General features: G+C 61.9%; 1 protein-coding gene across 1 annotated transcript; it reads right to left on the bottom strand.

The window, feature by feature from the left end:
• Positions 1-340: 340 nt before the first annotated feature.
• dpp3 (dipeptidyl-peptidase 3) lies at positions 341-11041 on the bottom strand. Its single transcript, XM_069180464.1, has 18 exons — positions 10932-11041; positions 8429-8732; positions 7731-7820; positions 7316-7453; positions 6786-6860; positions 6138-6231; positions 5629-5759; positions 5075-5205; positions 4804-4862; positions 4400-4594; positions 3641-3753; positions 3436-3528; positions 2981-3043; positions 2567-2691; positions 2329-2449; positions 2048-2227; positions 887-1049; positions 341-782 (listed from the first exon to the last, which is right to left on the bottom strand). The coding sequence occupies exons 2-18, from the start codon at positions 8696-8698 to the stop codon at positions 640-642; spliced, it is 2184 nt and encodes a 727-aa protein (XP_069036565.1). The 5' UTR covers positions 8699-8732; positions 10932-11041; the 3' UTR covers positions 341-639.
• Between the last annotated feature and the right edge of the window lie 932 nt (positions 11042-11973).

Genomic DNA, 11973 nt, shown 5'->3' with positions numbered 1-11973 from the left:
CTGGACACCCCTGCTGCAGTCACACTGACCCCTCCTGGACCAGGACTGGACACCCCTGCTGCAGTCACACTGACCCCTCCTGGACCAGGACTGGACACCCCTGCTGCAGTCACACTGACCCCTCCTGGACCAGGACTGGACACCCCCACTGCAGACACAGCGCCCCCTCCTGGACCAGGAGTGGACACCCCGGCGGCAGACACAGGCATGTCCCGAATGTTACGGGTAGGCCCGAACTCCCCCGCTGGGTGTTCCGCACCTGCTTCCCAGCTGGGCTTGGGACAGGAGAGGGGAGGTGGGATTCGAACCAGGGAAAAGCCGGGACACAGGACACGAGGGGTCTGGTGGAAAACGTGCACAGTTTATTCACGAGGACCAGCGGACAGACAGAACCAACCTATCGCCGAGTCGCACGGCCGGGGTCTGTGGGTTCGCTCGTCAGCCGAGGGCAGACAAGGCACGCGATGGGGGCGGGGGGGCGGGGGGGCTTTCCACCCAGCGCACGGCTCAGATCTGGGTGGCCACCCGCCGCGGCGATCGAAGGCACGCCGTGGGTCTCGCCCCCCTCGCCGGTCAACCCCGCGCTGCAGGGCCCTCGCCGTATCGCGCCCTAGGGTGTGCACCCACACGCGCGCGCTCTCAGCACCAGCAGGGGGCGTCGCGCCGGCTCAGCTCCAGCAGCCCCTCCTCGATCCGCTCGGCGTCCTCGGGGAACCGGTCGGCGAAGGAGCGGATCAAGCCCGCCGCGGTGCCCTCGTACTCCAGCAGCTCCACGGCCTCCCCTGCAGGGCGGGAGGAGACGCTGCGCGTCAGTCACGACAGAACCACCCCGGGGGGGGGGGGCGTTCAGTCAGCCTGAGGCAGATGGATGGGGGGGGGCGCTGACCTTTGACCCGCGTGTTGGCCTGGACGAACATCTTGCGGGGCTCCTTGCGCAGCAGCACGGTCTGGCGCAGCCGCAGGAAGTGGGGGGGCTCGTCGTCGGTCACCGCCGAGTAGCCCTCGTACAGAGCCCGCCCCCCCTCCACGTCCGCTGTGGCCTTGTGCACCTGGGGAGGGAGGGCCGCGCTTAGCACAGGAGAGAACTCTCAGCCCACACTGCCTCCCTCTCTCTCTCTCTCCCAGTGCCTCAGCTCTCACCACTAGCCCACACTGCCTCCCTCTCTCTCTCTCTCCCAGTGCCTCAGCTCTCACCACTAGCCCACACTGACTCCCTCTCTCTCTCTCCCAGTGCCTCAGCTCTCACCACTAGCCCACACTGCCTCCCTCTCTCTCTCCCAGTGTCTCAGCTCTCACCACCAGCCCACACTGCCTCCTTCTCTCTCTCTCTCTCCCAGTGCCTCAGCTCTCACCACTAGCCCACACTGCCTCCCTCTCTCTCTCTCTCCCAGTGCCTCAGCTCTCACCACTAGCCCACACTGACTCCCTCTCTCTCTCTCCCAGTGCCTCAGCTCTCACCACTAGCCCACACTGCCTCCCTCTCTCTCTCTCCCAGTGCCTCAGCTCTCACCACTAGCCCACACTGCCTCCCTCTCTCTCTCCCAGTGTCTCAGCTCTCACCACCAGCCCACACTGCCTCCTTCTCTCTCTCTCTCTCCCAGTGCCTCAGCTCTCACCACTAGCCCACACTGCCTCCTTCTCTCTCTCTCTCCCAGTGTCTCAGCTCTCACCACTAGCCCACACTGCCTCTCTCTCTCTCTCCCAGTGCCTCAGCTCTCACCGCTAGCCCACACTGCCTCCCTCTCTCTCTCTCTCCCAGTGCCTCAGCTCTCACCACTAGCCCACACTGCCTCCCTCTCTCTCTCTCTCCCAGTGCCTCAGCTCTCACCACTAGCCCACACTGCCTCTCTCTCTCTCTCTCTCCAGTGCCTCAGCTCTCACCACTAGCCCACACTGCCTCTCTCTCTCTCTCTCCCAGTGCCTCAGCTCTCACCACTAGCCCACACTGCCTCTCTCCCTCTCTCCCAGTGCCTCAGCTCTCACCACTAGCCCACACTGCCTCTCTCTCTCTCTCTCCAGTGCCCGCCTGCCTGGCGGAGCTGTGTACCTGCAGCCTGCGGAGGAACCTCTCGATGGCGGGCACGCCCACGCTGCGGATCTTGTCCCGGTCCAGGGCGATGACGGCGTCCGGCTGCCCGTCGGCGCCCGTGGTGGGGCGCAGCGTGACCAGGCCCTGCCCCGCCTCCAGCAGCACCCTCAGGATGACGAAGCGAGCCTGCATGTGCGCCTGGGGACAGCGAGAGAGGACCCGCAGTCAGCCGAACCGCCCCCCCGGGGCTGAACCACACTCCCCCCCCCAGCGGGGCAGACACACAGACACACGCGCACCTGTCTCCAGCTCCGGGTCTCGGGGGTGTAGAACTCCAGCGCCAGCAGGCCGGCCCGCACCATGGTCAGCCAGTTCACGAAGACCACCTCCTCCGCCGCCTGGCCCTCGTGTCCGAAGATGCTGCAGCGCCGAGGGGAGACGGAGACAGAGACAGGCGTGAGAACGGGCCCTCGATCCCGGGGCTCTCCTGCGCAGGAGGGGGGGGGGGGGGGGGGTTGAACGTCGGGGCTCCCTCACCTGAGCACCGCCTCGTTCAGACACAGGTACAGCCCCACGCACTCCGCCCGGCACTCCTCGTAGGAGGACGCGATGGTGGAGAACTTGCTGTCCCACGTCTCGTTACCCTTGTACCAGCTGGAGATCTGAGGACACACACACACACACACACACACACACACACACACGTCACTGTCAGCTGCAGGAAACGCAATGAGAACCGGTCAGCTGCCGATGGGGGCCCCCTGCTGGGTCGAACAGTAAAGACCCTCTTTCAGGGTGCAGGCAGGGCTCCTACAGTCCAGACCCCCGCTGGCTCCGGCGGCAACACAGTTCACAGTGGACAGCTCCGTCACAGACGGAGAGGGAGTTTGGGAAAGAAGGACAATCCCACTCTGCTCCTGGACACGGGACTGCAGGACGGCGGATACTCACCAGCTCCCCGGTCTCTGGGTTCCGGACACTCTTCTGGTCAAAGTTGAAGTTTCCCTTCTCGTCCTGGACAGAGAAAAACACAGGTAAGAGAGTGCTGACCCCACTGGACACCTCAGTGCAGTGTGACCCCCAGGACTGACCCCACTGGACACCTCAGTGCAGTGTGACCCCCAGCCCTGACCCCGCTGGACACCCCAGTGCAGTGTGACCCCCAGCCCTGACCCCGCTGGACACCCCAGTGCAGTGTGACCCCCAGCCCTGACCCCGCTGGACACCCCAGTGCAGTGTGACCCCCAGCCCTGACCCCGCTGGACACCCCAGTGCAGTGTGACCCCCAGCCCTGACCCCGCTGGACACCCCAGTGCAGTGTGACCCCCAGCCCTGACCCCACTGGACACCTCAGTGTAGATCAGTGGATTGCTGGGACCCCAGAAACTGACCCCCCACCCCCTCACCTGCACGAAGAGCTTCCCGCTGCCGTGACCCAGCAGCTCGTGCAGCCCGACCTGGACCTCGAACGCCGGGCCCTTCCACTTGATGTACAGGTCCTGCAGGGGGGAGAGAGAGAGAGAGAGAGAGAGAAAGGCCAGTGAGGTCACTCCCTCTGCAGCCAGGCCGCGGCCGGACGGAGCCGGAGCCGGAGAGCGCCGCCGCAGGGACCTTGTCTGTCTCCTCCAGGAAGGTCAGCTTCTCCTTCTGCGTGGTGTAGGCCACCGCCAGCACGTTCCCCAGGGACACGTTCTTGAAGCCCTCCGTCTGCCGGATGTCGTCGTCTGAAAGGGCGGAGGGCAAAGGTCGTAAAGGGTGTGGGGTCAGAGGTCGCTATGCAGCTCGGGGGATGCGAGTGTGTTCTCCAGGGGGTTCAGAGGTCGCTGGTGTAGTGTTTGCAGAGGTCAAGGGTCACAGAATGTCACCGTAGCGATGGGTGTGAAAGGTCACTCTCAGGGGAGGAAGTTAATGTACCGTCCCTCTCTCCTGAGGTCAGAGGTCACTCACGAGGGAGGATGTTAATGCACCGTCTCTCTCTCCTGAGGTCAGAGGTCACTCACGAGGGAGGATGTTAATGTACCGTCTCTCTCTCCTGAGGTCAGAGGTCACTCACAGGGGAGGGTGTTAATGTACCATCCCTCCCTCCTGAGGTCAGAGGTCACTCACAGGGGAGGGTGTTAATGTACCATCTCTCTCTCTCAAGGTCAGGGATGTCGATTCAGTACATGTATATAAAGGTCGCACAGGACAGTGACAGTGGCCAACGATGCTGCTCCGCACAGTTGTGTTCATGCAGAGGTCAGAGGTCACTCATAGCTGGACCGGTTATGTAACATCACTGCCAAGGTCAGAGGTCAGGGATGCCTGTGGAGGTCACAGGCCAGTGACAAAGACCAGGGCACGTCTGCACAGGGGTCAGGGGTCACTCACAGTTGGGGATGTTGATGCCGGCGGGGATCCCGCTGCCGGCGAAGGTGAGCACGTCCAGGGAGGTGAAGTCCGGCCGGAGGAAGCGGTCCTTCTCGAACTCCGAGGGCCAGGGCAGCTCGGGCAGCAGCACCTCCGCCGAGCCCACCAGCCGGGCGAACCGCGCGCTCATGGCCTTGTTGACCACCGCGACGAACCCTGCGGCAGAGGGGCAGAGGGGCAGAGGGGCAGAGGTCACGGACCACAGCCACGTCCCCCACCGGCCCCATCCGCCCGGAGCGCGGGAGCCGGGCCCGGCCCGTACCGGGATGGGGGGGGAACGCTGAAGAAAACCAGGCTGCCTGCAGCAGGCAGCGCTGGAGGCCAGCAGGGGGCGCCCTACCCATTTCACCGTACCCCCCCCGTACCTTCGAATTCTCCCCTGGATCCGAAGGGGTCTCTGTAGCTCTCGATGAAGCCGATGTAACTGGGCAGGAAGAAAAGGGCAGAGTTAAGACTCCCGTTCCACAGCAGAGCGATCCGTTACGGCCTTTTGCAAGCAGCGGGAACAGTTTCCAACAACGTACGCCATTCAGGCATAATTCCACAAAACTCTGCAACTGCCCCCGAGCCCATCCTCCCCTGCCGCCCCCCCCTCCGGCTCCGAAACGCAAGGCGTTCCCGATAGCGGGCGCTCACCACTCCACGATGGGGCCGCGGTCCTTGATCCAGAAGCGCGAGCCCTCCTTGTGGGCCTCGACGGAGCCGAAGGTGAAGCTGCGCACGTACTCCTCCAGCATGCGCCGCTGGTTCTCGCCGGCCGCGTACTCCTGGCGCACAGACGGGGCGAGAGACCGGCCTGAGACCGCGGTCTGAGGAGCCTCCTCCCTCCTTCCCAGCCTGGGGCGCGTCCCCGTCCAGACCTTCCCAGGATTCCCCAGGAAGAGGCACCCCCTCCTGGACCAGGACAGCACACCCCTGCTGCAGACACGGCGCCCCCTCCTGGACCAGGAGTGGACACCCCCGCTGCAGACACACTGACCCCTCCTGGACCAGGAGTGGACACCCCCGCTGCAGACACACTGACCCCTCCTGGACCAGGAGTGGACACCCCCGCTGCAGACACAGCGCCCCCTCCTGGACCAGGAGTGGACACCCCTACTACAGACACGGCGCCCCCTCCAGGAGCTCGTGGCATAGCCCGGATGTGAACCCGAGACACCCCCCCATCTCCCCCGCCCTTCGGACCTCACCTGGGCCTTCTCCAGGTTCTCCGCCACCATCTTCATGAGGGGCGCGTAGTCTCCCCGCCGCACCTCGAAGACGGCCTCCCCGAATTCGTACCGACCGCACTGGTTCCCCGTCTCCCCGTCCACTGGACCGTCTGGGAGAGGGGGGGCAGAGGAGGGAGGAGGGACAGTAAGAATGAGAGAGGAGTCAGCAGGGGCGCCCCCTCCAGGGCAGGGTGGGGAGTTACACTCCCAGCGCTCCAACAGAGCCACAAACGTCCGTTCTGGTCCTGAAAGGATCCTTCCCTAGAGGGAAGGATATATCAATCCAGATAATTAGATCATCAGATTTAATTAAGCAGCTCAGCGCCTGACTGGAGAAATGGCCAGAGGACAGTGTGTCAAACCACTCCACACTCCCACACACACACTCCCTCGTCCACACCCAGCCACTCCACGTCCACTCCCACACTCCCAAGTGCCACAGCGGCGTCCCGCCGGGGATTCGAACCCGCAGCCTCCCGCGCACTCACCCTCCTTCACCGCCGAGGCCAGACGCACCTCGTAGCTCCGCCTGCCCTCGGGGCTGATCTTCTTAAACAGGCGCGTGTTGTAGGCACTGAGGTTCTGCAGGGACAAGAGCAGGGGAGGTTACAGCACAGGGCAGCTGGACCAGGGGGACAGCCGGTCCGGTGGTTCAGGTCTGGTCCTGTTAGACCAGGGGGACAGCCGGTCCGGCGGTTCAGGTCCAGTCCTGTTACAACAGCTGGTCCAGTAGTTCAGGTCTAGTCCTGTTAGACCAGGAGGACAGCTGGTCCAGGAGGACAGCTGGTCTGGTTCTGTTACAACAGGGGGATAGCCAGTCCGGCGGTTCAGGTCCAGTCTGGTTAGACCAGGAGGACAGCTGGTCCAGTGGTTCAGGTCCAGTCATGTTAGACCAGGAGGACAGCTGGTCTGGCGGTTCAGGTCCAGTCACGTTAGACCAGGAGGACAGCTGGTCCAGGGGTTCAGGTCCGGTCTGGTTAGACCAGGAGAACAGCTGGTCCAGGGGATCAGGTCCGGTCTGGTTAGACCAGGAGGACCACTGAGTGAAACCCATTCAGACCAGAAAGGCCACAACACTGGTGCCTCTCATGAGAAGAAGGAACTAAACCGGGCCTGGGCAGCAACAGCTGCTGTACCTTGGAATCGAGGAATTTCTGTGCCAGCTCCGCGTCTTCAAGGCAGCAGTTCCCAGAGAAGTAGGTGGTGATCCCCTGAGACAGAAAGACACAGCTGTAAACGAGCAATGAGCAATTCCGACAACAGGCTTCCCTGCGCCTTCGAGATCAGAGATCACATCCCTCCCCGAGGAAACTGAGGGGAGGGAGTTTGCTCGTCTACGGAAACAATCAATTGATCGATTGCTAACGACCCCATCGATCACATCAGCCTCTCCACTCTGACCCGAACGGGCCCGGAAGAGAACCGGCGGTCCGCGTCGACACGGAGAAAGGTCTTCCTGCAGAAAATACGCGACAGAGACAGAGAGACAGAGAGACAGAGAGACAGAGAGAGATCTGCAGAGCCCCCTCCTGTGACACGACACGCAGACGCTGTTCCCTGGCGGACTCATCTCGCCCCTCCCTCTAAGGGGCGCTGTTACCCGCGGCCTGCCGGTCACAGTGACTTGTGCCTCCTCTGTCCCCCCCACCCCCAGGCCCAGCCTTGCCTCCTCCCCCAGGCCCAGCTGCTTCTGCCGCTCCTCCAGGGAGTACATGAGGTCTCCGCAGGTGCTCCACAGCTCCTCCATCTGGTCGGGGTTGTCCCGGAACGCCTGGCTCTGCCACACCAGCGCCTTCAGCTTCTCCTGGAACACACACACACACAGACACACACACACACACACACGAGAGGTCAAGACGCCGCGCCGCGCCGGGTCACGCTCACGCTGTCCAGCCGGAGGTGGGCGCAGTGCGTGGACGCGGCTGACGTGTGGAACTGTCCAGAACACTCGTGTTTCCTGCGGGCTGCTCCGTGTACACGCTGACAAGCGCACCGTCAGACAAGAGACACGCCCACCCCCCCCTCTCCTTCGGCCACGCACGCCCACCCCCCCTCGCCCACGGCCCCCGCTCGCCACCTGCCTGGGGGAGGTTGGGGATGAACTTGGTGTCCCCGAACGACTTGTAGTTGCCCATGTTGGAGTACACTCCTGCAGCGTAGACCAGGAACGCCTGTGGCACAGAACCGCACAGCATTTACACCCCCAGAGAGAGAGACACCCCTACAGGGAGGCCACTTCCGGGTCACCCCCAGGTATAGGTCTGCTGGTATTAGCACAACCAAGCCAGAAACAGTTTCCCGAAAGACTTCACATTTAAAGAACTATTTAGTCAAAGAATAAGCTTTCTGAGGGTATGTAGAGCACCCCCTCCTGGACCAGGACTGGACACACCCACTGCAGACACACTGACCCCTCCTGGACCAGGACTGGACACCCCCACTGCAGACACACTGACCCCTCCTGGACCAGGACTGGACAGCCCCGCTGCAGACACACTGACCCCTCCTGGAACAGGACTGGACACCCCCGCTGCAGACACACTGACCCCTCCTGGACCAGGACTGGACAGCCCTGCTCCAGACACACTGACCCCTCCTGGACCAGGACCGGACAGCCCTGCTGCAGACACAGCGCCCCCTCCTGGACCAGGACTGGACACCCCCGCTGCAGACACACTGACCCTTCCTTGACCAGGACTGGTCACCCCATTATTCATGGGGGATCCCAATACTCTGGCCAGAGGGGGTGTGAAGAGCCGCACCGCCGAGACAGGCTCACCTGGAACTCCTCGGGGGTCAGCCCCGCGGCCGTGGCCACGCCCTCCAGCTCGGCGGGGGGCTGGCGGCGCAGGAGCCGCTGCAGCAGCACGTAGACGGGGGTGGACTCGGGCGAGGTCTGCAGCAGCACGGCCAGGCCGCCGTACCAGGCGGCCCGGGACACGTAGTGGGCGTACAGCTGCTCCCTGGGCGACAGCAGCCGGAAGGCCTCGGCGCAGTCCAGCGCCGCGATCCCGACGTCGTTGGGGAGGTAGTACTGGGAGTCCACCATCTCCGGGCCCCGGCTCAGACGCGGACAGCGAGCTCTGCGGGGCGGCGAGAGAGAGAGAGAGAGAGAGCGCCGGGACGTGAGCCGGGCGGCAGCGGCAGAGGAGGCGCGCGACTGGGGGGGGGCAGTGCCGGAGCCTGTCCCAGCAAGCACTGGGCCGGACAGGACGGCCAGTGCTTTGACGGTCCCCCTGGTCTAATGAGACATAACCTGAACCGCCAGACTGGCTATCCCCCTGTTGTAACAGGACTGGACCTGAACCACCGGACCGGCTGTCCCCCTGGTGTAACAGGACCGGACCTGAACCGCCGGACCGGCTGTCCCCCTGTTGTGACAGGACTGGACCTGACCCGCCGGACCGGCTGTCCCCCTGTTGTGACAGGACCGGACCTGAACCGCCGGACCGGCTGTCCCCCTGGTGTGACAGGACCGGACCTGACCCACAGGACCGGCTGTCCCCCTGGTGTAACAGGACTGGACCTGACCCGCCGGACCGGCTGTCCCCCTGGTGTAACAGGACCGGACCTGAACCGCCGGACCGGCTGTCCCCCTGGTGTGACAGGACCGGACCTGAACCACCGGACCAGCTGTCCTCCTGGTCTAACAAGACCAGACCTGAACTACTGAACCAGCTGTTGGGGCAGCTTGCTCCACACCCCCGCCGCCCTTTGTGTAAAGCAGCCCCCCCCGTCATCACTGGGCAGATCTCACCCCGCTGCTTCCTGAAAGCGTCCTGGGAGTGCGTTTCCGTGTGTGTGTGTGTCCGTGTCCGTGTCCGTGTAGGCGGGCGTGTTTTTTACGGGGTTGGGCGGAGCCCCAGAAACGACACCAAACGCTCGCCAAGACAGCCTTTGGACTTTGCAGTCCCATATAAAACCGACTAGCCTTGGGGACACACCCAACACGCCCAGCAGGGGGCGCAGGACTGCCCTATCAAACAAACACTCCGGCCCGGACTGCGGGCAGCTGCCCTAAACCAGGTACACGACGGGTCTCCACCAGGGGAGTCCGTGATCGCCACACAGTACTGCCCTCAGAGGGCAATTTTTAAAAAGTCCGCCAGGGGTCCCCACTCCTGGTCCAGGAGGGGACGCTGCGTCTGCGGGGTTCCTAGTTCTCTTAGAAACAGCAGCGCCTGAACGGCTGTTTAAGTGGTCCAATTAAAGCCGTTAACGAGCCGACGCAGGTCGTTAAGGGGACTGAAAACCTGCAGGCCACACAGCAGCCCCGCACGACCCAGACTGGGGAGCCCCCAAATAAATTAATTGGAAGGGTCAAGCCTAACAGTATTGTAGATACTGGTATTTTAAACACCCCTACATGGGGTTAGTGATTTCTGCAGTGTTAACCTGAGAGACAGATCACACTCCCACTGCACAGCAATCTGATCCGCTCCAGGTCTTACTCGTTCCTGTTGTACTCATCGTAGGAAAGGGCCGCATTTAAAGACGGGCAAGTCTGCGCACTATGAGCAGACAGACTCTACGTAGACCCAGCACTGCGCGGCTGCCCTGCCTGCGCAAAGCCCGGACTGGATCATCCTGCTACACAGCAGGAGCGCAGCGCCGACTTCTCCGCGGACTGCATCACATATCCCAGACGGGTAGGGAAGGTGTGATTTGTTCAACGGCTAGCAGAGCTAACTGGCGGACGTATCCAGACAGACGGGTTCGGGTCCAGTCCGGACGTCCGAGAACTCGCCAGAACGGAGCCGAGCCGTACCGTTTAGGGCTGGGGAAATGTCACGGTGACACGTTTTTTTCTGTTTGTAGAAAAGTGGAGAAGTAAAAAATCACAACCCCTCCATCGCCAAGTCATGAGATGATTCCCGAGAAATCCCCGGAAAGCGGTCTCGGGTGTGAGCTGCGCTCTCCGGCCCCGGACCGCCAAGTCAGAACCGAGCCGCCAGCCCGGGAGCCGGGCAGCGACAACTGGTCTGTCGCCACTGAAATCGCGACATGAGCCGCACAGAAAGGAAGAAAACAACTACACGGATACGGCAGGGTGCGACTTGTGTGCAGGAGGGGCACAGCGAATCGAAATGAGAATAAATGAAATATTAACGGAGAGGAGCCGAGGCTAAAGTTCACAAAACAGAAGAGATTTTCGTCTCCCCCCCAGAGCTTTCCGGGACGCTCTTGTTTTGACTTTTCGGCTAACGGGAAACGCGTTTTTGTAAAAAAAAAAAAAAAATATAGATATATTTATATAAAACCCACGAACCGATACCGCTCACCTAGATATATTCACAGTGGTTCAACGAGAGTCTTCCCCGCTCGCACCGTCGCTACCCGCAGGCACTTCCGGTTCTCATTCATTGCCCGGCGAGGAGGGCTTCCGGGTTGTCACAGGCGACAGCCGCCTCGACCAATCAGAGCGGAGAACCGCGCCTGCGTCTGGAACCCGATCGGCGCGCCGGTTGCCCAATCACCGTTTGGAAGGACGTCCCGCCTCCCCACTGAGTTCTTAAAGGGAATGCTCCGTTCGTCCGATTTCTTTTTTTTTCTGCACCCTTTAAACATTATAAATTCTATTAAAAGTTCGGCCGGGAGAGACGACCTGGTTTGTCAGCTATCGAGTACACACAAATAAGCGCGAGTGTGGGACGAGATAAACCGCACATTCGCGGTGTCCGTTAACTGTGCTCTGCACCTGCGTGCAATACCAGTACGAGACACTAGACGGCAGCTGTTGATCTTCTAAAGAGCAGCAGCCCGTTTTCAGCGTCTCTAGTTGTTCTCCGCTCTTGCGTTGGGCACTGGGGGGTCGTGGGTTCGACCCTGGGGTGGGAGACCCTGCTGCTGTACCGCTGAACAGTGTACAGGACCCCAGATTGACTGGGGTATCATCTTGGAGAGCACTAGACCCTGGGGATCCCCAGGACCAGGGCTGGAGACCCCTGATTTAGAAACCTGTAATTTGACTGCAGGCTTATTTTTGCATAGGCTTCTATGGGTTCAGGGTTCACATCACTCATTACTTTAGCATGCGTTTACCCTGATCTCACTGGGCTTTACTGTGCTTTTACCCCGATCTCACTGGGCTCTACTGCGCTGTACTGTGCTTTTACCCCGATCTCACTGGGCTCTACTGCGGTGTACTGTGCTTTTACCCCGATCTCACAGGGCTCTACTGTGCTGTACTGTGCTTTTACCCCGATCTCACAGGGCTCTACTGCGCCGTACTGTGCTTTTACCCTGATCTCACCGGGCTCTACTGCGCTGTACTGTGCTTTTACCCTGATCTCACTGGGCTCTGCTGCACTGTACTGTGCTTTT

Source organism: Lepisosteus oculatus, chromosome 18 (assembly GCF_040954835.1).
Source record: "Lepisosteus oculatus isolate fLepOcu1 chromosome 18, fLepOcu1.hap2, whole genome shotgun sequence".
In the NCBI taxonomy this organism is placed as follows: domain Eukaryota; kingdom Metazoa; phylum Chordata; class Actinopteri; order Semionotiformes; family Lepisosteidae; genus Lepisosteus; species Lepisosteus oculatus.
Note: the sequence above shows the minus strand (reverse complement) of the source record. Positions and strands in the feature narration are given on the sequence as shown.

Bases quoted from the DNA above. Each gene is read 5' to 3' on its own strand.
- dpp3 (XM_069180464.1), bottom strand. From the start codon at position 8,698: ATGGTGGACTCCCAGTACTACCTCCCCAACGACGTCGGGATCGCGGCG. The intron at 6,861-7,315 runs GCAAGGCTGGGC...TTTCTGTCTCAG, and splicing joins AGCTGGGCCTGGGGGAGGAG to GGGATCACCACCTACTTCTC. The intron at 5,760-6,137 runs GTGAGTGCGCGG...CCCCTCTCCCAG, and splicing joins GGCCTCGGCGGTGAAGGAGG to ACGGTCCAGTGGACGGGGAG.